Consider the following 27,347-nt stretch of genomic DNA (forward strand, 5'->3'; position numbering starts at 1 on the left):
TCCAGGCACCTACACTCCCACTGGACAGTGTTGGAGGCGGATAAGTCCAAGAGAGGAAAAGTCGTATCTCGAGTTGGGTGGATGTTTTGGTGAACAGTCTGCAGTTAAAGCCAAGAAGAGTAAGTAGGGCAGAAAAGACGACACAGTAAAGGTTGTAGCTGGGATAGGCCTGAAAAGCGAAAGGACTCAAGTTTGCGCCAACTAAGGCTTTAAGACTCCTCTACTCAAGAATCATTCCCGCGAGACTATAACGAATTCCCGGGGATTCCCAACACCCATAAGGGCGGGGCAAGAAGACGACACTGGAGCACGCTATCAGCCTCCCAGCGCTCCAGGATCTCGAGAGAGTTGCAGTTCTCGCGATCTTTCCGCAGCCGACGCTCCACGCGGAGTACGAACGTGTGTGCTGTGACTGGAGTGCAGGGAGGGCGGAGACTGCGGGAGGGAGAAGCCCCTTTGGCCTGCTCTACGGAAGCCTGCGAGGGAGGGTGGCGATCGCTTCCCTGTCCAGTTGTCCATTTGTCCAGATGCCCAGCGCCAGCGCCAGCCGCAAGAGTCAGGAGAAGCCGCGGGACATCATGGACGCGGCGGAAGTGGGTTTTCTTTCCCGGGCCTGGGAGCGCAGACCCCCCCCCCCCCCCGCCCCGGGCGGGACCGCGCGGAGGGAGGGAGTAGGGTTAGCGGGGCTTTGACTTCTGGATCCCTATCGGCACTTTGACTACAGGCCGCATACCTGAGGTTCGCGCTCTTAGAACGCTCACCGGGCCTCCCAGGTCCTTGTCTGAGCAACGTGGCCAGAACCACTACGGATCGCATTTCTCACTGCGGCGCCTAGGAGGCCTGGCCTAGGAGAAGCGTGTCGCTGGGCTGGGGTGGACTTGAAGTACCAAGTGCCCCGGAAGTAGGAGCGGCGAGGTCACTTAAACCTCCCTGGGTTAGGCACGTCCTTCACGTAATCCATCTCTTTCCCCGGAAAATTTTAATGTCCACTGATAATCGATTTTCTCACAGCCCGTGTGTTCCTAATGTGTTTCAAGTTATGACAGTACTTAGTAAAACGATCTGCCAAAATGTTTAATGGCCGTTTTCCATGCGACAGCTTTAGAGAACACTTGTCATTTTTAAAATTTCCTTTTTTCTCTTAAGTAACCCATGAGGTAGGTAGGGAAGTTTGCAGAGAATGCATTTGAGATGAAGTGACCCAAAATCATCTGTGTAATTCATAATGCCTTGTGGTCCTTCAGTGCTATCTGGAAATGAAAGTTTTGAAACCTACAAGTTAATGTGTGCTGTTGGTAAAACTGAGATCCCTATCTGGCTCCTAATTTTTCTGTTGAGGAAATACGAATTTATCGTAAACTACCTAAGGAATAGGTTATCTTAAGACTGTTAGATGGAATAAGGTTTGCTGAAATATGAACGGTATTAATAAGTGACCTCTTATTTTCTTTTCACATGCTGTAACTTATTTATGCTGCGGTCTTGCTACATTGTATGACTATCTTTTTATTAGGACTAAATATCTTTAAGGTGTATTTTTTGTTATTTGCCAAAAACAAACAAAAAAACTTTAGTAAGCACCTTAATACGTTGTTTGGTTTGTTTTAGTATAAACACAAAATCTTACATCCTTCAGGTCTAATGAAGATGAGAATTCCAACAGACAGCTATAGTGGCAGAAACTGTTTCATCCACATCTTAAGTTACCTTCTAAAATTTAAGGAAGCTACTTTTGTGTATTCTGGACCTGATTGTCTATATAAACTAGCAGTGCACTTTTGCAGATAGTGTAAGTCTAGTTATGAGGTAGCCATTGTGACAGAGTTATGTCATTTTTATAGCTAGAAGGGTCTTAGAGATCATTTAATAAAGTGAGATTGAAATAAAGGCCACTTACTAATTTAATAAGTATAGTTTGTTAAATAATAGTCTGGACTCTAGGTCTCCCTTCTCTTGTTCCTGACTTAAAATCTGTAACAATTTTGGTGTCATATTGTCAGTGACAAACCACTTGCAACCTGATATTATGAAGATGGTTTCTAGAAACAGGAAGCTGGTGAATTTTTTTTTTTTGTCTTTTTGCTATTTCTTGGGCCGCTCCTGCGGCATATGGAGGTTCCCAGGCTAGGGGTCTAATCGGAGCTGTAGCCACCAGCCTACGCCAGAGCCACAGCAAGATGGGATCCGAGCCGCGTCTGCAACCTACACCACAGCTCTCAGCAACGCCGGATCATTAACCCACTGAGCAAGGGCAGGGACCGAACCCACAACCTCATGGTTCCTAGTCGGATTCGTTAACCACTGCGCCACGATGGGAACTCCTCCTCTGGTGTATTTTTTGATGATGTTTTACTAAAAGAAAGTTGTGCTTAGCTTATAGCCAAACATCTCTGATTTTTGAAAACTGGACATCTGGTACTCCGAAAGCTTACCCCTAAATGTTGGTTCTCTTTCAACATCTCTTCCTATAATAAGAAGTAGGAAGTAAATAAAACTGTGGTACCTCATCCTTCTCCCTTCACAGAGGAAATTTATATCCCTGCTTTGAAGTAGTTTAGTCTCCCTTTTGAAGAAGGTAATTAAGATGTGTTGTGCATGTGAGTAAATTTTGGGTATGCTGTTGTGTATTGCATATCATTCCAGGGGTGGTGATGTTCAAAACAAACTAATCAGAAACTGGGTGCTTATCCTTTTTCTATTATTTCTTATAAATGAAAAGACAGATTTGCACACTCTAAAAATACTGACTCTGGATTAATAAAATGGTCCTGAAAGTTAAAATAAATTCATTTCTATTTTCTGTTATTTGTATTTCTGTGTTTACTATGCTGTTAGTATTTAAAAAGTCATAATGCAAAAATATTTTTTGTAGGATTTTGCAAAAGAGAGATATGGGGTATCTTCAATGATACAATCACAAGAAAAACCAGGTTAGTAGTTCATAAGTTAAGCTTTTTTTCTTTCTAATTCAAGGAAAGCTCTTCATGAAGTTTTGTCTTTTCTAGGGCCGCACCTACGGCATATGGAGGTTCCCAGGCTAGGGGTCCAATCAGAGCTGTAGCCGCCGGTCTATGCCACAGTCACAGCAAGATGGGATCCGAGCTGCGTCTGTGACCTACACCACAGCTCACGGCAATGCCGGATCCTTGACCCACTAAGCGAGGCCAGGGATCAAACCCTCAATGTCTTGGTTACCAGTCGGGTTTGTTAACCACTGAGCCATGACAGGAACTCCAGTGACGTTTTAAGGAAGGTTGACATATCTAAAGGCATAACTCTGAAGGCATAGCTTTGAAAAGCTTAAATGACAAGCAGATGCTATAACCTCTTGTAAAGTAAACATTGTCACTTTAGGGTCCCTAATCCAGAATGGGAAGAAAATACATTAAATTAGTGTATTTTAAATGATAAATTATGTTTAAAAGATATTCCTAAGTGATTAGGTAAAAGATTTAACTCTAGCCTAAGACATAAACAGTAGTTAATAAGAGCTGCCTTCGTCATATACAACCTTTTTGCATGCTTTCTAAAGCTACCTCCTTTACTTTCCTGCTTGACTTTATTATATTTCTTTGTGTTTTTTGTTTGTTTGTTCTTATTTTGTTTTTGTCTTTTTAGGGCTTCACCTGTGGCACGTGGAAGTTCCTAGAATAGGGGTAGAATTGGAGCTGTAGCTGCTCTCGCACACCACAGCCGCAGCAGTGCCATATCCAAGCCAAGTCTGCAACCTACACAGCAGCTTGTGGCAACACCAGATCCTTTAACCCACTGAGAAAGGCCAGGGTTCGAACCCACATTCTCATAGATACTAGTTGGGTTCTTAACCCACTGAGCCACAATGGAACTCCTTTATATTTCTTTGAAGTTGACTTGTTAATTGTTTTTCTCAGACCTGTAGGTTTTCTATTTTTACACATTTGTCTTCCTTTTGTTTCTGTTTTATATATGCAATTTCAACAAATTCATCCTAATAATCATTTTTCTTTTGGTGGACATTACAAATTATGTCTTTCAAACTTTGATACAACTGCAGACCTTTAAGCTCTGGCGCATTGGAAGAATTAAGTACTTCTTTTTTTTTTTTTTTTGGCCTTTTTGTCTTTTTCCCCTTTCTAGGGCCGCCTCCCACGGCATATGGAGGTTCCCAGGCTAGGGGTCTAATCAGAGGTCTAGCCACCAGCCTATGCGAGAGCCACAGCAACTCTGGATCCGAGCCGCATCTGTGGCCTACACCACAGCTCACGGCAACTCCAGATCCTTAACCCACTAAGCAAAGCCAGGGATCGAACCCGCAATCTTATGGTTCCTAGTCGGATTCGTTAACCACTGCGTCAGGACGGGAACTCCCAAGTACTTCTAATTTAGATGCCCGCCTATGATATTTATGCTTTGGAAATAATATACCCCCAGGTCAATTTTGTTGTCATTTTTTATTTGACTTACTCTGTCATCACAGAAGACACTTTTCCTTCCCAACTTTGTTGGGAAAGTATGCAATGAAAGACCAAAATAGTTCGATAAGAATAAACCATTTCCAAAAGATTAAGATGATAAAGTAAAAAAATTGAATATAAAATGAGATATAAGCAGTACAGAATAAGCAGGAGAGACCTTATGAGACTTTTTTTTTCAGCTTAACTGTCTTCCTGGATTGGACTTCTTGAGCTCTAACACAAAAAATCTCTCTGGAGTTTGTTTCTTAAATATGCTTGGGGCACCCTTTGCCGTAATTACTGTTCCCATTTGGCTGGCAAATCCAGACAATGTCTTCCAGTTATAAGCTCTGTCCACCAAAAGGAAGGATAAACTGTAATCTGATTACAGTAAATAAGAGTAAAATTCTGTCTTTGGTTTTACCTATATTAAAATCAATGCTTTGCTCAACATAAACTTTTCTTTCCTATCTGCTTCCATTTCTCAAAATTCCTTCATTTTAATACCAGTGACTTAAGTATGGAGGAGGCTATAATTTATCAAACTGAAACCCTATTGCCTCAGCCAGTCATACTGATGGGAGTATGACATATGCCTCAAGTATGTGTGAATATGTAAGTCTTCATTTAGACTTACATTATTCTGGGGTTTGGTTTTGAGTTTTGATTCCTTAGTAATTCATTTGCTTTTTCTTTTCTTCTTCTTCCTTTTTTTTCTTTTCTTTTTGCTTTTTTTTTTTTTTTTTTTTTTTTTTTTTTTGCTTTTTAGGGCCACACCTCTGGCATGTGGAGATCCCTATGCTAGGGTCCAATCAGAGCTACAGATGCTGGCCTACGCCACAGCCATGGCAACACCACTGAGTGAGGCCAGGGATCGAACCCGAAACCTCATGGTTCCTAGTTGGATTCCTTTCCGCTGCACCACAGTGGAAACACCTCATTTGCTTTTTCAATATTGACATTTTCAGATCTATCTTTAAAATATTATGTCGCTTTGTCTGTCTTCTCTTTCAACACTTTATTTTGTCTCGTCTACACATCAGACGTGGAAGTTGGATTAACACATTAGGACCATTGAAAGAGTTTTGCAGAAATTCTCTTGTGTTGCCCAGTGCCGGAAAATTTCTCATGCATTCTCTTCATTTCTGGTGATGGGAACCATCATATTCTTCTGTAAATCAAATTCTCTCTAAGCTGTATCTTCAAGAGACAAATTATAAATACATTTAGATAAAATAGATAAAATATAATTTGATTTCATTATGATATACACCACAAAGGTATTTTTAGCATTATGGTAACAAGGTTTTACTGCATGTGATATTGACAAATTTGGTTACAATTAAGCAGCATAACCCTTGAGAATTGAGATCTTTTTTTGTGATGTGGAATCATGTCTATTAAAATATTTTTAATTAATACTTAAATCATTTTTTAAATGTTCAAATTGCATATTTAGAACAATAACAAAATGATTTCTGGATCATGATTGCTCTGTATCACTATGTTCCCATAATAGTTTTGTTTCAGTTTTCTTGTTTGGGGAATTCTAGATGGACTTCGTTATTAGTATTGCGAGGCATAATTATTGGCACTCACTTGTAGCCCAGATGGGAATTTATTGGTTCACATAACTATAGGAAACAGTGTGAGGTGGCATAGACATGATTGGATATAGAGGTTTAAACGTTATCTTCAGGGTTTTCTGTTTCTGCTTGTTGGTTTTGCTTTCTTTAGGCTATTGACCTTATTCTCTGATCCTGCAAATTCAGGTAGTAGGAAAGATGGTGGCTGTAAACTTGGGCCTTTACCATCTCTGTTCAGTGACCCCAGGGAGGACAGCTTCATTCCCAGTGTCTGTATATTATGTCCCTGAGAAGGACTTTGATTAGCTCAGTTTGAGTAACATGCCCTAGGGATCACTGTGCCCTAGGGATCAGGGTACTGTGATTTCCCAGGCCTGGCAGAGAATCCACCCCTGTGCATTCTCCACCCCTGACTTACATGTTGTGGCAGGCAAGCAAAAATACCATGTCCACTTAGGCAGAGGCTGGTGAAGACAGGCTGCATTTGGCTTTCTAAGTCATTGAAGTATTCAGAAATTGCATTTTGAAATGATCTCTTTAATTCCAATGTACACTGAATTAGGGTGTCAGAGATTGTCAGTTAGAAAGCCTTTGCTTTGGGAGTTTCCTTCATGGCTCAGTGGTTAATGAACCCGACTAGGATCCATGAGGATTCAGGTTCAATCCTTGACTTTGCTCAGTGAGGATCTGAAGTTGCCCTGAGCTGTGATGTAGGTTGCAGATGCGGTTCAGATCCCAAGTTGCATTGGCTGTGGCATAGGCCGGCAATAATAGCTTCAATTGGACCCCTAGCGTAGGAACTGCTATATGCCATGGGTGTGGCCCTAAAAAGCAATAAAAGAGAAGGCCTTTGCTCTGGCTTAGGTAAGATATCATAGTATTTTGGTTTGGAATGGTGACAGTGAAGATGAAAGAGAATTGGGTAGACTTTAGAGGTATACATAGGATGTAAATTCATAAAACTTGAGTCCAGATTGCATATGGAAGGTAATAGAAAAGAAGGTGTTAACCCTTATACACTGTTGGTAGGACTATAAATTGGTGCAGCTGCTATGGAAAACAGTATGGAGGTTCCTAAAGAAGTTAAAAGTAGAAGTACCATATGAGCCAGCAATTCCACTTGTAGGCATTTATCCTTAGAATATGAAAACACTAATCAGAAATATATATGCACCCTTACGTTCACTGCAGCATTATTTACAATAGCCGAAGTATGAAAACAACCTAAGTGCCCATCAGCAGATGAATGGATAAAGAAGATGTGGGATATTTATAGAGCAAAATAGTATTCAGCCGTAAAAAAAAATGAAATAATGCCATTTGCAACAAATGACCCTCCAAAAATAAACACATAGAGACAGAGTGCAGAGTAGTGGTTACCAGAGGGGAAAGAACATGGTGGGAAGGGTGAAATGGGTAACAAATTCAAGTGTATGGTAATGGATGGAAACTAAACCTTTGATAGTGAACACACTTTAGTGTGAGCAGAAGTAGAAATATAATGTCATACACATGAAATTTATATTATAAACCATTGTTACAAACCAATAAAAAGAAAAGCAAAAGAAAGTGTTGCTAGATGTTGAGAATCACTTAAGATAATACCACGTGCTTATGCTAGCTACCAAACCAAACCAAAATAATCTTGATTTCTTTGTAAATTTTGAGTTACAAAATTATTTCACTTATTTGCTACAGATCGAGTTTTGGTTCGAGTTAGTGACTTGACAGTACAAAAAGCTGATGAAGTTGTTTGGGTGCGTGCAAGGGTTCATACAAGCAGAGCTAAAGGTAAGATTGATTATATGGTTACAGATTTTTTGATAAGGACTGAATTTTTTGTGTTGCAAATTCCTCACGGACCAAAGTAAATCTTCAAAAACAAAACAAAGGAGTTCCTGTCATGGTGCAGTGGAAACACATCCAACTAGGAACCATAAGGTTTCTGGTTCAATCCCTGGCCTCGCTCAGTGGGTTAAGGATCCGGCGTTGCCGTGAGCTGTGGTATAGGTCAAAGATGCAGTTTGGGTCCTGTGTTGCTGTGGCTGTGGCATAGGCCGGCAGCCGTAGCTCAGTTCAACCCCTAGCCTGGGAACCTCTATATGCTGTGGGTGCAGCCCTTAAAGACAAATAAATAAATAAATAAATAAACTATGTATTATAGAATTAATATAGGCCCACTTTTAAAATTCCAGCATTTTATACATATATATCTTACTGTCTCAGAATCAATACTGTTAAGAGTTGGCCTATTCTTCCAGTATCCCCCTCCAAATAGATGAATACTGATTGAGAAGAATACTGGTAGAATTTTAACTTTTTTTTTTTTTTTGGCTTTTTAGGGCCTCACACTCAGCATATTGAAGTTCCCAGGCTAGGGGTTGAATTGGAGCTGCACCTGCCGGCCTGTGCCACAGCCAGAGAAGCATGGGATCTGAGCTGTATCTGACACCTACACCATAGCTCACGGCAAAACCGGATGATCCCCGACCCAGTAAGCAAAGGCCAGGGATCGAACCCACATCCTCATAGATACTAGTCAGATGCGTTTCCACTGAGCCACATGAAAACTCCTTAAATTTTTTTAAAAAATGTAAATTTGCCTTCCTGAAAGGTTGGGCCATTTGTTCTACAGATAATCTCATCTTAATGTAATCCTTCACTTGTCATTTTCCCACCAGATTAGGAACCTTTGTTTTGTTCACACTGGCACCTTGTTTCTTAAACATAGTTATTTATTTAGTGAATTAAAAGATAGAATGGGAGTTCTCGTCATGGCGCAGTGGAAACGAATCAGACTAGGAAACATGAGATTGCAGGTTCAATTCCTGGCTTCACTCAGTGGGTTAAGGATCCAGGGTTGCCGTGAGCTGTGGTATAGGTCACAGACACGGCTGAGTTGCTGTGGCTCTGGCGTAGGCCAGCAGCTATAGCTCTGATTAGACCTCTAGCCTGGGAAGCTCCATATGCCTCGGGTTCGGCCCTAGAAAAGACAGAAAGACAAAAGGGAATGCACACTGCATGTAAGCCTGACCCAATGGAACAAGTTCATTATTTTCAAAACTGGTAAATACTAAGGTGGAAGTACCATTTCTGTATGTATTGTCTGTCATTGGCTAACCAAGTAAATGCCAGTTATGGGGACATGTCTCTTTAGAGAAGTATCCAGCTAATAAAATGGAGACTATTAGAACATCATTATTTTGCCCCCAGTAAGTATCAATCAATCGTCAGTGATTGCCTATGACATGATAGACAACCAGAAATATTTTATGTCTATTTATGAAAGAACACAATACCACACAGTTAAGTAGTCTTGCCCAACAAATCGTACATGAATTTCATTAGGCCTTTACATCTAAATACCAATATAAAGGAAAATTATAGGACAGGGGAATATGTTAAATGACAATGGGGGATACAATTAATAAAATCTAGACTATAGTAAATCACTAGGCAAAAACGACCTCATTTCTTCAAGAAATAAATTGAAAGGGGAGGGGGGAACCTATGGATTAAAATATTTAAGATATCTCCCAGTTGATTCCCCTAGTGGCTTAGCAGGTCTGGCATTCTTACTATTGTGGCTCAGGTTGCTGCCCTGGCATGTCTTGGCCTAGGAACTTCCATGTGCTGTGGGTGTGGCCAAAAACAATGATCTCTCAACCAATCACTTATTTGGATCCTAATTTGTGTGTGCGTGTGTGTCTTTTTGTCTTTTTAGGGCTGAACCCGTGGCATTTGAAGGTTCCCAGGCTAGGGGTTGAAATGGAGCTACAGCTGCTGGCCTACACCACAGCCACAGCAACACCAGATCCTTAACCCACTGAGTGAGGCCAGGGATCAAACCTGCAACCTCATGGTTCTTAGTCGGATTCATTTCCACTATGCCATGATGGGAACTCCCAGATCCTAATTTAAATATACAGCAAAACAAACCAAAAAAACCACTGAGATTCTTGGATATTTGAAAATCTACTGGATATTTGGTATTTTAAAATTCTTCCTTTTTTTGGTTGAGGTAATAGCACTGTGGTAACATTATTTTTAAATAGATCTTTCCTCTTAGGGATCCATACTGAATTATGTACAGATGAAATACAATAGAGGATTTGCTGGTGTTTGCTTCAAAATAGCACAGGAACTAAGGGATAAGTGGATTGGGGCAAAGCTGAAACAAGAATGACCATGAGTTCATAATTAATGAGGTACATGGAGATTGTAGATAGGCATTGGTGTGATCCTTTTGTCCTTTTCTTTCAAATGTTTATCTCATTTCTTCTCATTTCTCTCTGCAGTAATTAGTAAATTCCCAGTACTGCAGGGATTCTCACAGGAATTTTTCAAAGGGCAGAGGTGTAAAATCCAGCTGAGTTATTTCATGGCATTAGGTGTTATGCATAAAATGCTACTACAAAGCAGTGCCAAAGTTTAAAAAGTAGGTTAAAAGAAATTTTGTTCTACTCTAAGTTTTCTGTAATTAGGAATAGATGTTCAATTTTATCAGACCTTTTCCAGAATTTTTTTCCCTCAAACTATCATTGTGTTGAGTGTGTGTGTATATATATCTCAAAAAAAATTTTTTTTAATTAAAAAAAAAATATATATATATATTTATATATATATATATTTGCTTTTTAGGGCTGCACCCACAGCATTTGGAGGTTTCCAGGCTAGGGGTCTAATCAGAGCTACAGCTGCCGGCCTACACCACAGCCATGGCAACTTGGGATCCGAACCATGTCTGTAACCTACACAGACAATGCCAGATCCTTAACAGCACTGCCAGATCCTTAACCCACTGAGTGAGGCCAAGAAACAGACCTGTAACCTCATGGTTTCTAGTGGGATTCATTTCCTCTGCACAATAGCGGGAACTCCCAAGTATGTGTGTGTGTGTGTATATATATATATATATATATATATATATATATATATATATTCGTTGTACTATTCTCTTTGCTCTTCTGTTTGGTTAAGATTTTCCACATTAGAAACAATTAAATATACTGATCTTCATTATTCACAGATTTTGTATTTGCCAGTCACCTACCTGCTAACGTATATATAACCCCAAAACCAGTATTTGCAGTGCTTTCACTGTCATTCACGGATGTGCCAAGATAAACACATGTGCAGAGTAACAAATTTTTCTCCCAGTGCACTTATTTTCAGCTGCCGTCAGAGTGAAGCTCTGCACTGTATCAGCTCTCATAAACAAGTATCCTTTTCACAGTCTGTTTAATGCCACAGTTAACGCCAGTCTATTTAACTGCTTCACAGTTTTTTGCTTTTTGCTGGTGATTTGACTGTTTAAAATGGCCCACTGAGCATAGTGCTAAAGTGTTTTCTAGTGTTCCAAAGTGCAGGAAGACTGTAATGCATTAGGGGGAAAATAGAAGTTGTTAGATAAGCTTTGTTCAAGTGTGAGTTATAGTGCTGTTGGCCATGAGTTCTGTATTAATGAATCAACAATGTATACTAAATAAGTTGTCTTTTAACAGAAATACACACAGAACAAGTCTATGTATTGATGAATAATGAAAATATTGTGGCCAGACGTAGACAGAAAACCTCATCTCGTATTTCCTCTAGGAGCAATGGTTCAGTGTCCACTAATTCATTATTCCTGGTGACTTTATAAAATGTAACTGCCACAAATAGCAAGAATCAACTGTATGTAATTGTAGTGGTTTACAATAATGAATTTCTTTTTTTGAGTAAAATATAATTGATTTATAATGTTCTGTCATTTTCTCATATTATCTTCCATCATGTTCTTTCACAAGTGATTAGATATAGTTTCCCATGCTATACAGCAGGACCTCATTGATTATCCATTCTAAATGTAATAGTTTGCATCTACTAACTTCAAACTCCCAGTCCATCCCACCCCATCCTCCTCCCCCTTGGCAACCATAACTCTGTTCTCCATGTCTGTGAGTCTGTTTCTATTCTGTAGATAGGTTCATCCGTGCCATAGTTTAGATTCCACATGTAAGTGATACCATACGGTATTTGTATTCTGACTTAATTTAGTTAGAATGAGACTCTCTAGTTGCATCTATGTTGTTGCAAATGGCATTATTCTGTTCTTTTTAATGGCCAAGTAGTATTCCATTTGTATATGTATCACATCTTAATCCATTCATCTGTCAAGAGACATTTAGATTGTTTTCATGTTTTGGCAGTAATGGATTTATTAATGTTGAATCATTTTTGGATTCTTGGAATAAACTGTCTGGTAAAAGTGTGGGTTGAGTTTTTTTAGTGTAATACTAAGTTAAGTTTTTTTTTTGTTTTGTTTTTGTCTTTTTGCCATTTCTTGGGCTGCTCCTGCAGCATACGGAGGTTCCCAGGCTAGGGGTCGAATCGGAGCTGTAGCTGCCAGCCTACGCCAGAGCCACAGCAACATGGGATCCGAGCCGCGTCTGCAACCTACACCACAGCTCACGGCAATGCCGGATCGTTAACTACTGAGCAAGGGCAGGGATCGAACCCGCAACCTCATGGTTCCTAGTCGGATTCGTTAACCACTGTGCCGCGACGGGAACTCCTAAGTTTAAATAATAAATTTTTTTTGGAGTTCCCTTTGTGGCTCAGTGGGTTATGAATCCGACTAGTATCCATAAGGTTGTGGGTTTAATCCCTGGCCTCATTCAGTGGGTTAAGGATCTGGCATTACCTCGAGTTGTGGTGTAGGTATTTTTTGCTTTTTAGGGCCACCCCCTGGCATGTGGAAGTTTCAAGGCTAGAGGTTGAATTGGAGATGCAGCTGCCAGCCTTTACCACAGTCACAGCAATGTGTGATCCAAGCCACGTCTGCAACCCACACTGCAGCTCATGGCAATAGCGGATCTTTAACCCACTGAGTGGGACCAGGGATGGAACTGGTGCCTTCATGGATATTAGTCAGGTTCATTACCGCTGAGCTATGATGGGAACTCCCGAAAGCTTTGTTTTTAAATTTATATGTGTGCGTTTAACTTGTAAGTTACTCAAGTAATACATTTATTTTTTTGCATAAAATTTTTCAAAGAATACACAAATTATACTCCCTTTTCTTCCATTTGCCCCAGCCTTTTCTTCTACTTAATGATTTGTTCAGTGTCTTTCCAAAAGTCTTTTTTAATGTAAACATGCACATACACACATACAGGTTTTGTTTCTTGAGGTTATTTCCATATTAGTCATAGATCTACATACGGCAGTGTTTCTTCAAGATAAATATCTAAAAGTGAAATTGCTATGCATTATATGTATTAACATTTTCTATGTAACACCAGATTACCTGTCAGAAAAGCTATACTCAGGAGTTCCCGTTGTGGCTCAGCAGGTTAAGAACCCAACATGGTGTCAGTAAGGATGCCGGTTTGAGCCCTGGCCTTGCTCAGTGGGTTAAGTATCTGGCGTTGCCATAAGCTGAAGCCTAGGTCACAGACGAGGCTCAGATGTGGTATTGCTGTGGTTGTGGCGTAGGTCAGCAGCTGCAGCTGCAATTACCCCTAGCCTGGGAAATTCCGTATGTCACAGGTGCAGCTGTAAAAAGGAAAAAAAGAGCTATGTTCATACTCCCACAAGTATGTGACTGTACCACTCACTTTCTCCACATTCTTGCCAGTAATGACAAGTTTTTTTATTTCTGCCAAAGAAGATTATCTGAGAAAATAAATAAAATCTTGTGCTTTGAATTTTTAGAACCCTGACTGTTACTCTTCCTTTCTTTCTTACATGGAAAAATTATGCCAAGAAATATGGCAAATTTGGGATCATTCATGTGTTTTAACCCAGAAGGAGTAACATGTTAAAATTGGACTTGGAAAAACAACCAATGCTGGCAATATCAAACAAAGCAAAGTTCTGAAAAACTATGAATAAGGAAATGAAAGTGTCTAAATCATAATGCTGAAAGTATGACAACTAGAATCCTATTAAACAAAAAAACCCGGAGTTCCTGTCATGGCTCAGCGGAAAGGAATCCGACTAGGAACCACGAGGTTGTGGGTTCAATCCCTGGCCGTGCTCAGTGGGGTAAGGATCTGGCGTTGCTGTGAGCTGTGAGGTAGGTTGCAGACATGGCTCAGATCTGGTGTTGCTGTGGCTGTGGCATAGGCCGGCAGCTGTAGCTCCGTTTAGGCCCCTAGCCTGGGAACCTCCATATGATGCAAGTGCAGCGCTAAAAAGCAAAAAAAAAAAAAAAAAAAAACCCAAAACACTCAAACTCAGTCTGTTTATATAGCCCAAATATCTATATATTTTCCCTCAAAGTAAAAGCAGTGTTTTACATATTTTTAAAGGTTAAAAGGCAGATTTCTTATAGTAAGCTTATGTATCACATCCTTAAAATTAAGAATTTTATATAGGGACAATATAAAAATGCTGTGTTTAACAGTTTCTTTTGATTGTGAAAGATTGTGAGCTTAAATCTGCATGTTAAAAGAGTAATTGAAATATCTGTGGTTCCTTTCAAGTTTTATACATACTACATGGAAGTCATTGGCAGAAGATAATTCTTTTTCATATTCTTTCTAAAAACTTAACTTATACCTCCACAATAGCTGGTTTGTTTAGGTAGTCAGATAGTTCAGAATTTTTAATATCAGTGGTCAGAACCACAGCTTATATCCACACAAGAATATTTTAGGGAAAATGACAAATAAGAAGTACTTTAAAACATTTAGATCTTTGCTGTTTATTCCACAACTGGTTAACATAAGTAATGAAGGAAAATGTTAAATGTTAATTAGGAAGTGAAGGTACATTATCTTAATAAATTCTGGGAGTTCCTATCGTGGCTTAGTGGAAACAATTCTGACCAGTACCCATGAGGACAAAGGTTCGATCTCTGACCTGGCTCAGTGGGTTAAGGATCCAGCATTGCCATGAGCTGTGGTATAGTTTGCAGATGAGGCTTGAATCTGGCATTGCTGTGGCTGTAGCAGAGGCTAGTAGGTATAGCTCTGATTTGACCCCTAGCCTGGGAACCTCCATATGTCCCAGGGGTGGCCCTTGAAAAAAAAAAAAAAAGATTCTGGACCCTGGCAAGCTGAAAGACATTAGAAAAAGTTGAAAATATATGATTGCCTCGTGTGTTTGATAACCTAGTTCTCCCACTAAGGCTCACTTCCTTATTAAGCCATCACCAAAATGAAAATGAGGGTAAACCTTTTGTCCTGACTACAATTTTTGGTTTTAGTTTAGAAATAAATATTTTATCTGGTGCTATAAAGGAAGGTTTCCAGCATTACATTTTTCTAAAACAGTCTTGTGTAAATTTGAGAAAAAGGAGTTCCCATTGCGCCTCAGTGGTTAACGAATCCGACTGAGAACCATGAGGTTGCGGGTTCGATCTGTGGCCTTGCTCAGTGGGTTAAGGATCCAGTGTTTTTGGGAGCTGTGGTTTAGGTGGCAGATGTGGCTCGGATCCTGAGTTGCTGTGGTGTACGCCAGTGGCTACAGCTCTGATTAGATCCCTAGCCTGGGAACCTCCATGTGCCATGGGCGTGGCCCTAGAAAAGACAAAAAAAAAAAAGACATAAACTGCCTCTTCTAAAAATTTAAGAATCAAAAAAAAGTTTTTAACTATTAAAGACTTGCTTTTTTTTTCCTTTGCTTTTTTTTTTTTTTTTTTTTTTGGCCTTTTAAGGGGCGCACTCCTGGCATGTGGAGGTTCCCAGGCTAGGGGTCTAATAGAAACTGTTGCTGCTGGCCTACACCACAGCCACAGTGACGCCGGATCTGAGCCATGGCTGCAGCCTACACCACAGCTCACGGCAGCACCGGATCCTTAACCCACTGAGTGGGGACAGGGATCAAACCCGCAACCTCATGGTTTCTAGTTGTATTCGTTTCTCCTGCACCAAGATGGGAACTCTGAACCTGCATCCTTGTGGATGCTCGTCAGATTTGTTAACTGCTGAGCCATTTTGGGAGCTCCAAAAGACTTAAATTTAAAATATCTAAAAATAATGTATTCATTCTGCTGTTTTGAACATTGACTTTCATTTCCTTCCTATAAACTATCTCCTGATTGGGGAGTTCCATGAAGAAAAGTAAATGATATTTAGCAGTTGATTAATGTCGTATAAAGTTGCCGTATTACCTTAAGCAGTCAGCTAAAATGAGAAATTTTTATTTTATTCTTTTTTTTTTTTTTGGCTGAGTGCCAAAAAGTTCTTTTTTTTTTTTTTTTTTGTCTTTTTTCTATTTCTTTGGGCCGCTCCCGCAGCATATGGAGGTTCCCAGGCTAGGGGTCGTATCGGAACTGTAGCCACTGGCCTAGGTCAGAGCCACAGCAACGTGGGATCCGAGCCATGTCTGCAACCTACACCACAGCTCACAGCGACGCCGGATCGTGACCCCACTGAGCAAGGGCAGGGACCGAACCTGCAACCTCATGGTTCCTAGTTGGATTCATTAACCACTGTGCCACGACAGGAACTCCTATGCAGAAACTTTTTAAGTTTGATTAGGTCCCATTTGTTTACTTTTGTTTTCACTGTCAGTACTCTAAGAGATGGATCTGAGAAGATGTTGTAGTTGTTTATGTCAGAGAGTGTTCGGCCCAGGTTTTCCTCTCAGAGTTTTATAGTATCTGGTCTTATATCTAGGTCTTTAATCCGTTTGGAGTTTATTTTTGTGTATGGTGTTAGGGAGTGTTCTAATTTCATTCTTTTCCATGTGGCTGTCCAGTTTTCCCAGCACCACTTATTGAACAAGCTGTCCTTTCTCCATTGTATATTCTTGCCTCCTTTGTCATAGATGAGTTGGCTGTAGGTGCGTGGGTTTAATTCTGGGCTTTCTCTCCTGTTCCACTGATCTATATGTCTGTCTTTGTGCCAGTACCATACGGTTTTGATGACTGTTGCTTTGTAGTATGGTGTGAAGTCTGGGAGCCTGATTCCTCCAGCTCCATGTTTCTTTTTCAGGATGTCTTTGGCTATTCTGGGTCTGTTGTGCTTCCACACAATCCTTAAAATATTTTGTTCGAGTTCTATGAAAAATGTCCTTGGTAATGTGATAGGGATTGCATTGAATCTGTAGAGTGCCTTGGGTCATATAGTCATTTTGACAATATTAACTCTTCCAGTCCAAGAGCTTGGTATGTCTTTCCATCTATTTGTGTCATCTTTGATTTCTTTCATCAGTGTCTTGTAGTTTTCAGAGTACAGGTCTTTTGTCTCTTTAGGTAGGCTTACTCCTGGGTATTTTATTCTTTTGGATGTGATGGTAAACGGGATTGCTTCCCTAATTCCTCTTTCTGTTCTTTCATTGTTAGTATATAGAAATGCCATCGATTTCTGTATATTAACTTTGTATCCTGCAGTTTTGCCAAATTCATGGATGAGCTCTAACAGTTTTCTGGTAGATTCTTTAGGATTCTCTAGGCATAGTATCATGTCATCTGCAAATAGTGATAGTTTTACTTCTCCCTTTCCAATTTGGATTCCTTTTATCTCTTTTTCTTCTCTGATTGCTGTGGCTAGGACTTCCAAAACTGTGTTGAAGAGTAGTGGCGAGAGTGGACATCCTTGTCTTGTTCCTGATCTCAGCGGGAATTCTTTCAGCTTTTCACCATTGAGAATGATGTTTGCTGTGGGTTTGTCATAGATGGCCTTCATTATGTTGAGGTAGGGTCCCACTGTGCCCACTTTCTGAAGGGTTTTTATCAGAAATGGGTGTTGGATTTTGTCAAAGGCTTTTTCCGCATCTATTGAGAGGATCGTATGGTTTTTATTCTTCAGTTTGTTAATGTGGTGTATCACACTGATGGATTTGTGGATATTGAAGACCCTTTGCATCCCTGGGATAAATCCCACTTGATCATGATGTAGCATCCTTTTAATGTATTGTTGGATGCAGTTTGCTAGTATTTTGTTGAGGATTCTTGCATCCATGTTCATCAGTGAAATGGGCCTGTATTTTTCTTTTGTTGTGATATCTTTGTCTGGTTTTGTTATGAGGATGATGGTGGCCTCATAGAATGAGTTTGGGAGTATCCCTTCCTCTGCAATTTTTTGGAATAGTTCCAGAAGGATAGGTGTTAGCTTTTCTCTAAATTTTTGATAAATGCAGCCATCTGGTCCTGGACTTTTGTTTGTTGGAAGTTTTTTAATCACAGTTTCAATTTCAGTACTTGTGATTGGTCCATTCATCTTTTCTATTTCATCTTGGTTTAGTCTTGGAAGATTGTACTTTTGTAAGAATCTGTCCATTTCTTCTAGGTTTTCCGTTTTATTGGCGAATAGTTGTATATAGTAGTCTCTTATGATCCTTTGCGTTTCTGTGATATCCGTTGTCACTTCTCCTTTTTCATTTCTAATTTTATTGATTTGAGTCCTCTCTATTTTTTTTTTTTTTTGGTCTTTTTGCTATTTCTTTGGGCCGCTCCCGCGGCATATGGAGGTTCCCAGGCTAGGGGTCGAAATCAGAGCTGTAGCTGCTAGCCTACGCCAGAGCCACAGCCGAGCTGTGTCTGCAACCTACACCACAGCTCATGGCAATGCCAGATCCTTAACCCACTGATCAAGGCCAGGGACCGAACCCGCAACCTCATGGTTCCTAGTCAGATTGGTTAACCACTGCGCCATGACGGGAACTCCTCTCCCTTTTCTTCTTGATCAGTCTGGTTAAGGGTTTATCCATTTTTTTTTAATCTATTCAAAGAACCAGCTTTTCGTTTCATTGATCTTTTCTATGGTTTTCTTTGTTTCTATTTCCTTGATTTCTGCTCTGATCTTTATGATTTCTTTCCTTCTACTAACTTTAGGTCTTGTCTGTTCTTCTCTCTCTAGCTGCTTTAGATGTAAAGTTAGCTTGTTTATTTGAGCTTTTTCTTGTTTCCTGAGGTGGGCTTGTATTGCTATAAATGTTCCTCATAGAACGGCGTTTGCTGCATCCCATAGGTTTTGGGGTGTTGTATCTTTGTTGTCATTTGCTTCTCGGTATTTTTTAATTTCCTCTTTGATTTTTTCAGTGATCCATTGGTTGTTTAGTAGCATGTTCTTTAGTCTCCACATGTTTGTGTTTTTTGCAGATTTTTTCTTGTTGTTGATTTCCAGTTGTACAGTGTTGTGGTCGGAAAAGGTGCTTGATAGGATTTCAGTTTTCTTGAAGTTACCGAGGTTGGATTTGTAGCCCAGGATATGATCCATCTTAGAGAATGTTCCATGTACACTTGAGAAGAATGTGTATTCTGTTGCTTTTGAATGGAATGTCCTTTAAATACCTATGAAGTCCACCTGGTCTAATGCTTCATTCAGGACCTGTTTTTCCTTATTGATTTTCTGTCTGGATGATCTGTCCATTGTTGTAAGTGGAGTGTTAATGTGCCCCGCTATTATTGTGTTATTGTTGATTTGTCCTTTTAAGGTTGTTAGCAGTTGCCTTATATATTGTGGTGAACCTCTGTTGGGTGTGTAGATATTTAAAAGTGTTCAATCTTAGGAGTTCCCGTCGTAGTACAGTGGTTAATGAATCTGACTAGGAACCGTGAGGTTGCGGGTTCAATCACTGGCCTTGCTCGGTGGGTTAAGGAACTTTCATTGGTGTGAGCTGTGGTGTAGATCACAGACACAGCTTGCATCCCCCGTTGCTGTGGCTCTGGCATAGGTTGGCAGCTACAGGTCTGATTAGATCTCTAGCCTGGGAACCTCCATATGCCACAGAAGCAGCCCTAGAAAAAGACCAAAAAACAAAAACAAAAGAAACAAAAAAATAAAATTGTTATATCTTCTTCTTGGATTGATCCTTTGATCATTATGTAGTGACCTTCTTTAGTCCCTTAAAATATTCTTCATTTTAAAGTCTGTTTTGTCTGATAGGAGTATTGCTACTCCAGCTTTCTTTTGATTCCTGTTCGCATGGAATATTTTCTTCCATCCTCTCACTTTCAATTTGTATGTGTCCCTAGAAGTGACGTGGGTCTCTCTCTGAAGACAGCACATACATGGGTCTTGTTTTTGTATCCATTCAGCCGGTCTGTGTCTTTTTGTTGGGCCAGTTTAGTCCATTCACATTTAAGGTAATTATTGATATGTATGTTCTTATTGCCATTTTATTAATTGCTTTGGATTTGTTTTTGTTGCTCTTTTTTCTTCCCTTCTTTTCTTGTTCTCTCCTCTTCTGGTTTGATGAGTATCTTTAGTGTTGTATTTGAGTTGATTTTTCTTATTTGTTTGTGTATCAAATGTAGATTTTTGGTTTGCAGTTATTCTGAAGTTTTGATCTGAGTCCATATATATATGTGAGATTGTTTTAAGTTGTTGTTCTCTTAATTGTAAGTTCATCTCCAGGGTCCTGCATTTGCACCCTCTTGTTCTCATGGTTTCTGATTTTGGTGGTATAATTGTGCATGGATGATTTCATATCTTTATAGTATATATATGTCTTTACTGGTGAGTCTTGTCGTTTGTGGAATTTTTGTTTCCTGTTGCTGTCTTTTCTTTTCTGCCTAGAGAAGTTCCTTTAGTATGTATTGTAAGGCTGGTTTAGTGTTGCTGAATTCTCTCAGCTTTTGCTTATCTGTGAAGGTTTTATTTTATCCTTCAAATCTAAATGAGAGCTTTGCTGGGTAGATTAATCTCTTGGAGGTTTTTCCTTTCATCATGTTAAGGATATCATACCACTCCTTTCTGGCTTGCAAGAGTTTCTGCTGAAAAATCTGCCAATAACCTTATCAGGGTTCCCTTATATGTTATTTGTTTCTTTTCCCTAGCTGCTTTCAAGATTTTCCCTTTGTCTTTACTTTTGGTCAGTTTGATTAATATTTGTCTTGGGGTATTCTTTCTTGGGTTTATTTTATATTTCTATAAATATATTTATATATTTTTTATATACTCGTTGGGCTTCCTGGATTTGAGTGAGTGGTTCCTTTCCCATGTTAGGGAAGTTTTCGGCTCTTATCTCTTGGAATATTTTTTCTGTCCCCTTCTTTCTCTCTTCTCCTTCTGGCACCCCTATAATATGGATGTTGGTGTGTTTAACATTGTCCCAGAGTTCTCTGAGACTCTCTTCATTTCTTTTCAGTCTTTTTTCTTTTTTCTGTTCTGCATCTGTAATTTCCACTAATCTGTCCTCCACCTCGCTTATTCGTTCTTCTGCCTCCTGTATTCTGCTGTTGGCTGCTTCTAGTGAATTTTTTATTTCAGTTATTGTATTTTGCATCTCTTCTTGTTTGTTTAAGTTTTATATCTTGTATCTCTTTGCTCAGTGTTTCCTGTAAGTTATCCATCTTTGCCTCCAGTTTATTTCTAATGTCTTGCATCATCTTTAGCATCATCAGTCTATAGTTTTTTTCCTGGAGGCTGAGAATCTCCTCATTGCTTAGCTGATTTTCTGGGGCTTTTCCTTTCTCCCTCATCTGAGTTATTGTTCTCTGTCTTTTCTTTTTGATAGGTTTTTGGTGTGGTGGTCTTTTTTTTTTTTTACAGATAATAGAGTTGTAGCCTCTCTTAGTTCTGGTGTCTGCCCCCCTTGTGGCTGAAGTTGGTATGGGGGTTTGCTGAATGCTTCCTGATTGGAGGGACTGATGCCTTCCCACTGGTAGGTGGGCTAATTCCAATCCTTGTGGTGGGTGGGGATTTGTCTGTGGATGGGATTAGAGGAGCTGTGTGCCTGAGGGGTTAGGTAGCCTATTTACTGAAGAGCAGGGCCGTGATCCCATTTGGATTGTTGTTTGGCCTGGGGCTTCTCAGTGCTGATGGTTGAGGCCAGATTTTCCCAAAATGGCCACCTCCAGAGAAAGGCAGCTGCAGAATACTCCTGAGAGCCTTGCTTCCAATGTCCTTTCCCCACCACAAGCCACATTCACCCCTGTTTTCCTAGGAGGTCCTCTAAGAACTGCAGTCATGTTTGACCCAGATTTCTATGGAGATTTTGCTTTGCCCTGGGGCCCAGGTCATGTGGATGTCTGTGTGCACCTTTTAAGAATGGGGTCTTTGTTTCCCCCAGTCCCGTGGAGCTCCTGTGCACAAGCCCCACTGGCCTTCAATGCCAGATGCTCTAGGGGCTCTTTCTCCCAGTGCCAGATCCCCACACATGGGGGTTTAATGTGGGGCTCAGAACTCTCACTCCTGTAGGTTTCTGTGAACCAGTTAAGTTTCCAGTCTGTGGGACTTCCCACCGTGGTGGTATGGGGTTGTTTATATTGCGTAATCACCCCTCCTACCGCTTGATGTGGCCTCCTCTTTGTCTTGTGGAGTAGGGTATCTTTTTTAAGGTTTCCAGTCCATTTGGTTGAAGATTGCTCAGGCTTTAGTTGTGAATTTTGTTGTTTTTAGGAGAGAAGTTGAGTTCCAGTTCTTATATTCCACCATCTTAATACCATCCACCTGTGAACTTCCTTATGCCACAGTTGTGGCCCTGTGCCATTCACAGGACCTCATTGCTTGCCTGTCACCCTTTTAAAATTCAAATATTGGAGTTCCCGTCATGGCGCAGTGGTTAACGAATCCGACTAGGAACCATGAGGTTGCGGGTTCGGTCCCTGCCCTTGCTCAGTGGGTTAACGATCCGGCGTTGCCGTGAGCTGTGGTGTAGGTTGCAGACGCGGCTCGGATCCCGTGTTGCTGTGGCTCTGGCGTTGGCCGGTGGCTACAGCTCCGATTCAACCCCTAGCCTGGGAACCTCCATATGCCGAGGGAGCGGCCCAAGAAATAGCAACAACAACAAAAGACAAAAAAAAAAAGAAAATTCAAATATTATATAACATGACATACTGCATCATCGGTTAAAAATGCTTCACTGGATGTCCTTTGCAGCGATAAAGCCCAAACCGTAACCTCTGCTTTAAAAGATCTTGCAGCAGCAGCTACCGGCCAGTCAATTAAGTCTCAACAAGGCCTTCTTCACCTGTTCTGCTTCTTTCATCTGCCTGCTTTTCCAGGGCTCCTCAAGGTCCTTGTCCCTCGGGTGCCAAGTTCTTCGGTTGCAGGGCCTCGTCACTGGTTTCCTGGACCACTTTTTTCACTTTTTATTTTATTCTAAGTATTTGCTCCCTAGAATAATAAAATAATATATGAAAATAGTAAAAATTAAATTCCAATAGTATCAAAAATGATAAAATGGGAATATAGCTGCAATATGATTCCACAATTCTACTGGGCACATATCTGGAAAAGTCACAATCTGTAATTCAGAAGATATATACACCCCAGTGTTCATAGCAGCACTATTTATAATAAATCAAGGCACAGAAGCAACCTAAATGTTCATTGACAGAAGAATGGATAAAGATGTGCCATAGGCACGCACGTACACATGCACATGCACACTCACACGGGATTACCTCTCAAGCCATAAAAAAGAACGAAATAAAATGCCATTTGCAGCAACATGGATGGACCTGGACATTATCACACTTAAGTGTGAAGTAAGCCAGACAAAGACAAATATGTTATCACTTATATGTGGAATCTAAAAAATACTACAAATGACTATGAAAAGGAAGCAGACTCACAGAGGTAGAAAACAAACTATGGTTACCAAAGAGGAAAGAGAGGAGTATGGGATTAACAGATGCACACTACTGTATACAAAATAGGTAAGCAACAAGGTTTTACTGATTAGCACAGGGAACAGCATTCACTGTCTTGTAATGATATATAATGGAAAATAATCTGAAAAAAAGGATTAAAAAAACTGAATTACTTTGCTCTATACCTGGAACTAAATCAATTATTTTAAATCAACTGTGCTTCAATTTAAAAAAAGGAGAAAAGTAGAAGTCTCAAATATAACCATTTTTTGTCTTGTGTATTTTTTCTGGGAAAAATGCATTTATAAATAGCATGGATATATTCTTTTTTTTGTTTTTTCTGGTTGAACTCACCACCTATGGAAGTTCTCAGGCCAGGGACTGAGTCCAAGCCATCGCAGAGATAGCTCCATATCCTTAACCCACTGTGCTACAGTGGGAACACCTATCCTTTGTTTTATGTAAAAGGGATTTACACACACACACACACACACACACACACACACACTTCTCCTTGTTATCATTCATTACTATCTATAAGGAAATGCCTTACAAGACATTGAACGGTATAGATCATGCAGTGCCATATATCACTGACCAGAGCCAAAGAAAGAACAATTTTGTTCAATAACACCTTTCAAGAACTTGGTGTCATATGTGCTTTGTAGGAGTTCCCTTGTGGCACAGTGTGTTAAGGATCTGGCATTGTCACTGCTGTGGCTCTGATATTAGCTGCGGCATGGATACAGCCAAAAAATGTACCTGATAGAAGTAGTCTGAACAGATAGTTCTGTTTACCAGGAAACCAGTATTGGGTTTTTTTTGGGGTTTTTTTAGGTCTTTTAAAAATCTTTTTGAGTGTACCATCAAGGTTCTAATATTTGAAAGGGCTTTGAACACAGAAAATTTGGGATCATAGCATTAGAGTCATAATCTAGATCTGTTCTAATAGTGAAGACTACATAAATATGGAATGATAATAGAACCTAAGTTCTTTTATATAAATGATGTTAAGAATATCTTTGTCACTCATCTTTGAATATTTCATTTCCTTAATATATAGTCTAAGAAGTGTATTTCTCTTTTTTTTGTTTTTTTAGGACCACACCAGAGGCATAGGGTATTGTAGTTCCAGACATTGTACTTCCCAGGCTAGGGGTCAGATTGGAACTGCAGCTGCCAGCCTACACCACAGCCACGGCAATGCAGGATCCAAGCCCTGTCTGTGGCCTATACCACAGCTCATGGCAACACCAGATCCTTAAACCACTGAGCAAGGCCAGGGATTCAGCCTCCCTATGGATACTAGTCAGATTCATTTCCAGTGCGCCACAGTGGAAACGAACACGTTTCACTTAATTCTCCCAAGCATTGGATAATACTGTGTATTTTAAAATTTTTGCTAATATGAGAAGTATAGTATGTCATTGTTTGCTTCAACCTGCATTACTTTATTCCCCATAACATTTTTCTCCTTATATTTATTTATTATGGGGTTTTTTTGTTTTGTTTTGTTTTCAAATTATTTGTTGTGGTCTATTACCTATATATATATATTGGGCTTACTGTGTTCTTTACTCATAAATCTTTAAGGTCTTTATGTATTAAAGATATTAACTCATAGATTATGCAGATACTTTTCCCAGTGGTTTTTTTGTATATAGATGTTCTAATTTTTTAACTTAGACCTCCCTTTTCTATTGTTTAGTTTAATGTTCACTTCCATTTTTTACTAAGTTTTTTAGTTTATCTCCTGAATTCCATCTAAAATTAGAATCTCTTTTATTAGAGTCTTGTCAGTTCTTTCTTATGCTTCATACATATATCTGGCTGATTCTCTTGGGGTTTTGTTTTTTTTGTTTTTTGGGGTTTTTTTGGGTCTCTTTAGGGCTGCACTGGCAGCACATGAAGGTTCCCAGGCTAGGGATCAAATTAGAGCCATAGCTGCTGGCCTACACCACAACCATGGCAATGCCAGATCTGAGCACATCTGTGACCTACGCAGCAGCTTAGGGCAATGTGGGATCCTTTAACCCACTGAATGAGTGAGTCCAGGGATCAAACTTATATCCTCATGGATACTGGTTGGGTTCTTAACCTACTGAGCCACAATGGGAACTCCTTGTACATTTTTACTTACCATAGGTTTATAATATGCTGATGGTATTGGGCTTGACTCTTTACCCCTCCCCTCCCCTCTGTTGGCTTTTTTAAAAATGAAAAAATTTAAATTTAGAACTATATAAATAAACACATTAAACATTAAAAGAGAACACTGAACATTCTTCACTTCACCCATAGCTATTGATTTCATGACTTCTTTTCCCTAGCAGGCATGTCAGATGTTAGGAATATGTTTGCTTCTATGTTTAGCCTCTTGAACTTCCCAGTCTTACTTACTGCTTGTGTTGAATCTGGAGCATGGCCATGATTTTCTTTCAGTCCTTACCGTTCTTCTGTACCTATCTCTCTGATTGTATTGTCTCTGAAAAAATATTTTTTTTTCTGATTAAAAAAGTAGGAGTTCCTGTCATGGCTCAGCAGAAACGAATCTGACTAGCATTCATGAGGACGCAGGTTTGATCTCTGGCCTTACTCAGTGGGTTTAAGGATCTGGTGTTGCTGTGAGCTGTGTTGTAGGTTGCAGACTCGGCTCGGATCCTATGTTGCTTTGGCTGTGGCATAGGCTGGCAACTACAGTTCTGATTTGACCCCTAGCCTATGAACTTCCATATGCCTCCAGTGTGGCCCTAAAAAAAAAAGTAATACATGCTTATAGAAAGCTCAGGAAATACGGAGAAGAGGAGTTCTCATTGTGGCTCAGCAGTAATGAACTCAGCTGATGTCCGTGAGGATCGGGTTCGATCCCTTGCCTCACTTGATGGGTTAAGGATCCCAGATTGTTGAGAGCCATTATGTAGGTCACAGACTCAGCTTCAATCTGGCATTGCTGTGGCTCTTGTGTAGCCAGCAGCTACAGCTCTGATTTGACCCCTAGCCTGGGAATATCCATATGCCAAAGATGTGGCCCTAAAAAGCGAACGAAAGAAAAAGAACAAACGAAAATAAGAAAATATACACGAAGAACAGAATAATTCTCTTTAATTTCACTGTCCATTAGTAGCCACATTTTGATGTTTTTTCTTCCTGTACAATCAATATCCCATTCTAGTGGTTTTTTTCTTACACAGTCAATTTTTATATACTTCTTATACAAACAAAATTATGATTGTACTCTATTTGGTTGGATCACTTTTTTCACATAATCATCTCTCATGAGTGTCTAACAAATATTTACTTAGTGTTCCCAGCACCCACCATAGTTTTTGGACATAGTGATCCAGCTGAGAAGTAGAAATGGTAATCAGTCCTCAAATAAGTAGGCAGTGGCAGCAGTGCTGTTAATAGTAATAATAATTAACATTAATTCAGAGCTAACATTAATTGGGAGATTGTCACAACTCTAAACATATTGCTCACATAATCCTTAAGATTTTACATGAAGACTCAAGAAAACCCCATGAGTAATATACTTGTAATTTTTCCATTTTGCAGATGAAGAACTGAGGCATAAAGTGGTTTAATAATTTTCCTGTAGACCCCTTCATAGGAAGAGATAGTAAGGATATGATACTGTGTCTTGATTAAAAACCCACTTTTACTTTTTACCTTAGATTAAATGTTACCCCTTAGTGCTGTCCTAAAGACACTTTCCTGTGCTTACCGTTTTTATTTTTTTATTTTATTTTTTTGAAAAGGAAATTATGTAATATTGGTTAAACTATACTCCTTTGAAGTATACAGCTACTTAAAGCAGCAAATTAAGCTTTTTGGAAGCTAATGTAATAGATT

General features: G+C 39.8%; 1 protein-coding gene across 1 annotated transcript in view; it reads left to right on the top strand.

The window, feature by feature from the left end:
• The first annotated feature begins 360 nt into the window (after positions 1-360).
• Positions 361-27,347, top strand: part of DARS1 (aspartyl-tRNA synthetase 1) — a 77,236-nt gene continuing 50,249 nt past the window's right edge. Inside the window, exons 1-3 of the mRNA XM_047772027.1 lie at positions 361-593; positions 2,873-2,930; positions 7,718-7,810. Coding sequence (XP_047627983.1) covers positions 528-593; positions 2,873-2,930; positions 7,718-7,810 — 217 coding nt within the window. The 5' untranslated portion in view covers positions 361-527. The remainder of the gene's footprint in view (positions 594-2,872; positions 2,931-7,717; positions 7,811-27,347) is intronic.

The sequence above is a fragment of the Phacochoerus africanus genome, chromosome 3 (assembly GCF_016906955.1).
Source record: "Phacochoerus africanus isolate WHEZ1 chromosome 3, ROS_Pafr_v1, whole genome shotgun sequence".
NCBI classification, from domain to species: domain Eukaryota; kingdom Metazoa; phylum Chordata; class Mammalia; order Artiodactyla; family Suidae; genus Phacochoerus; species Phacochoerus africanus.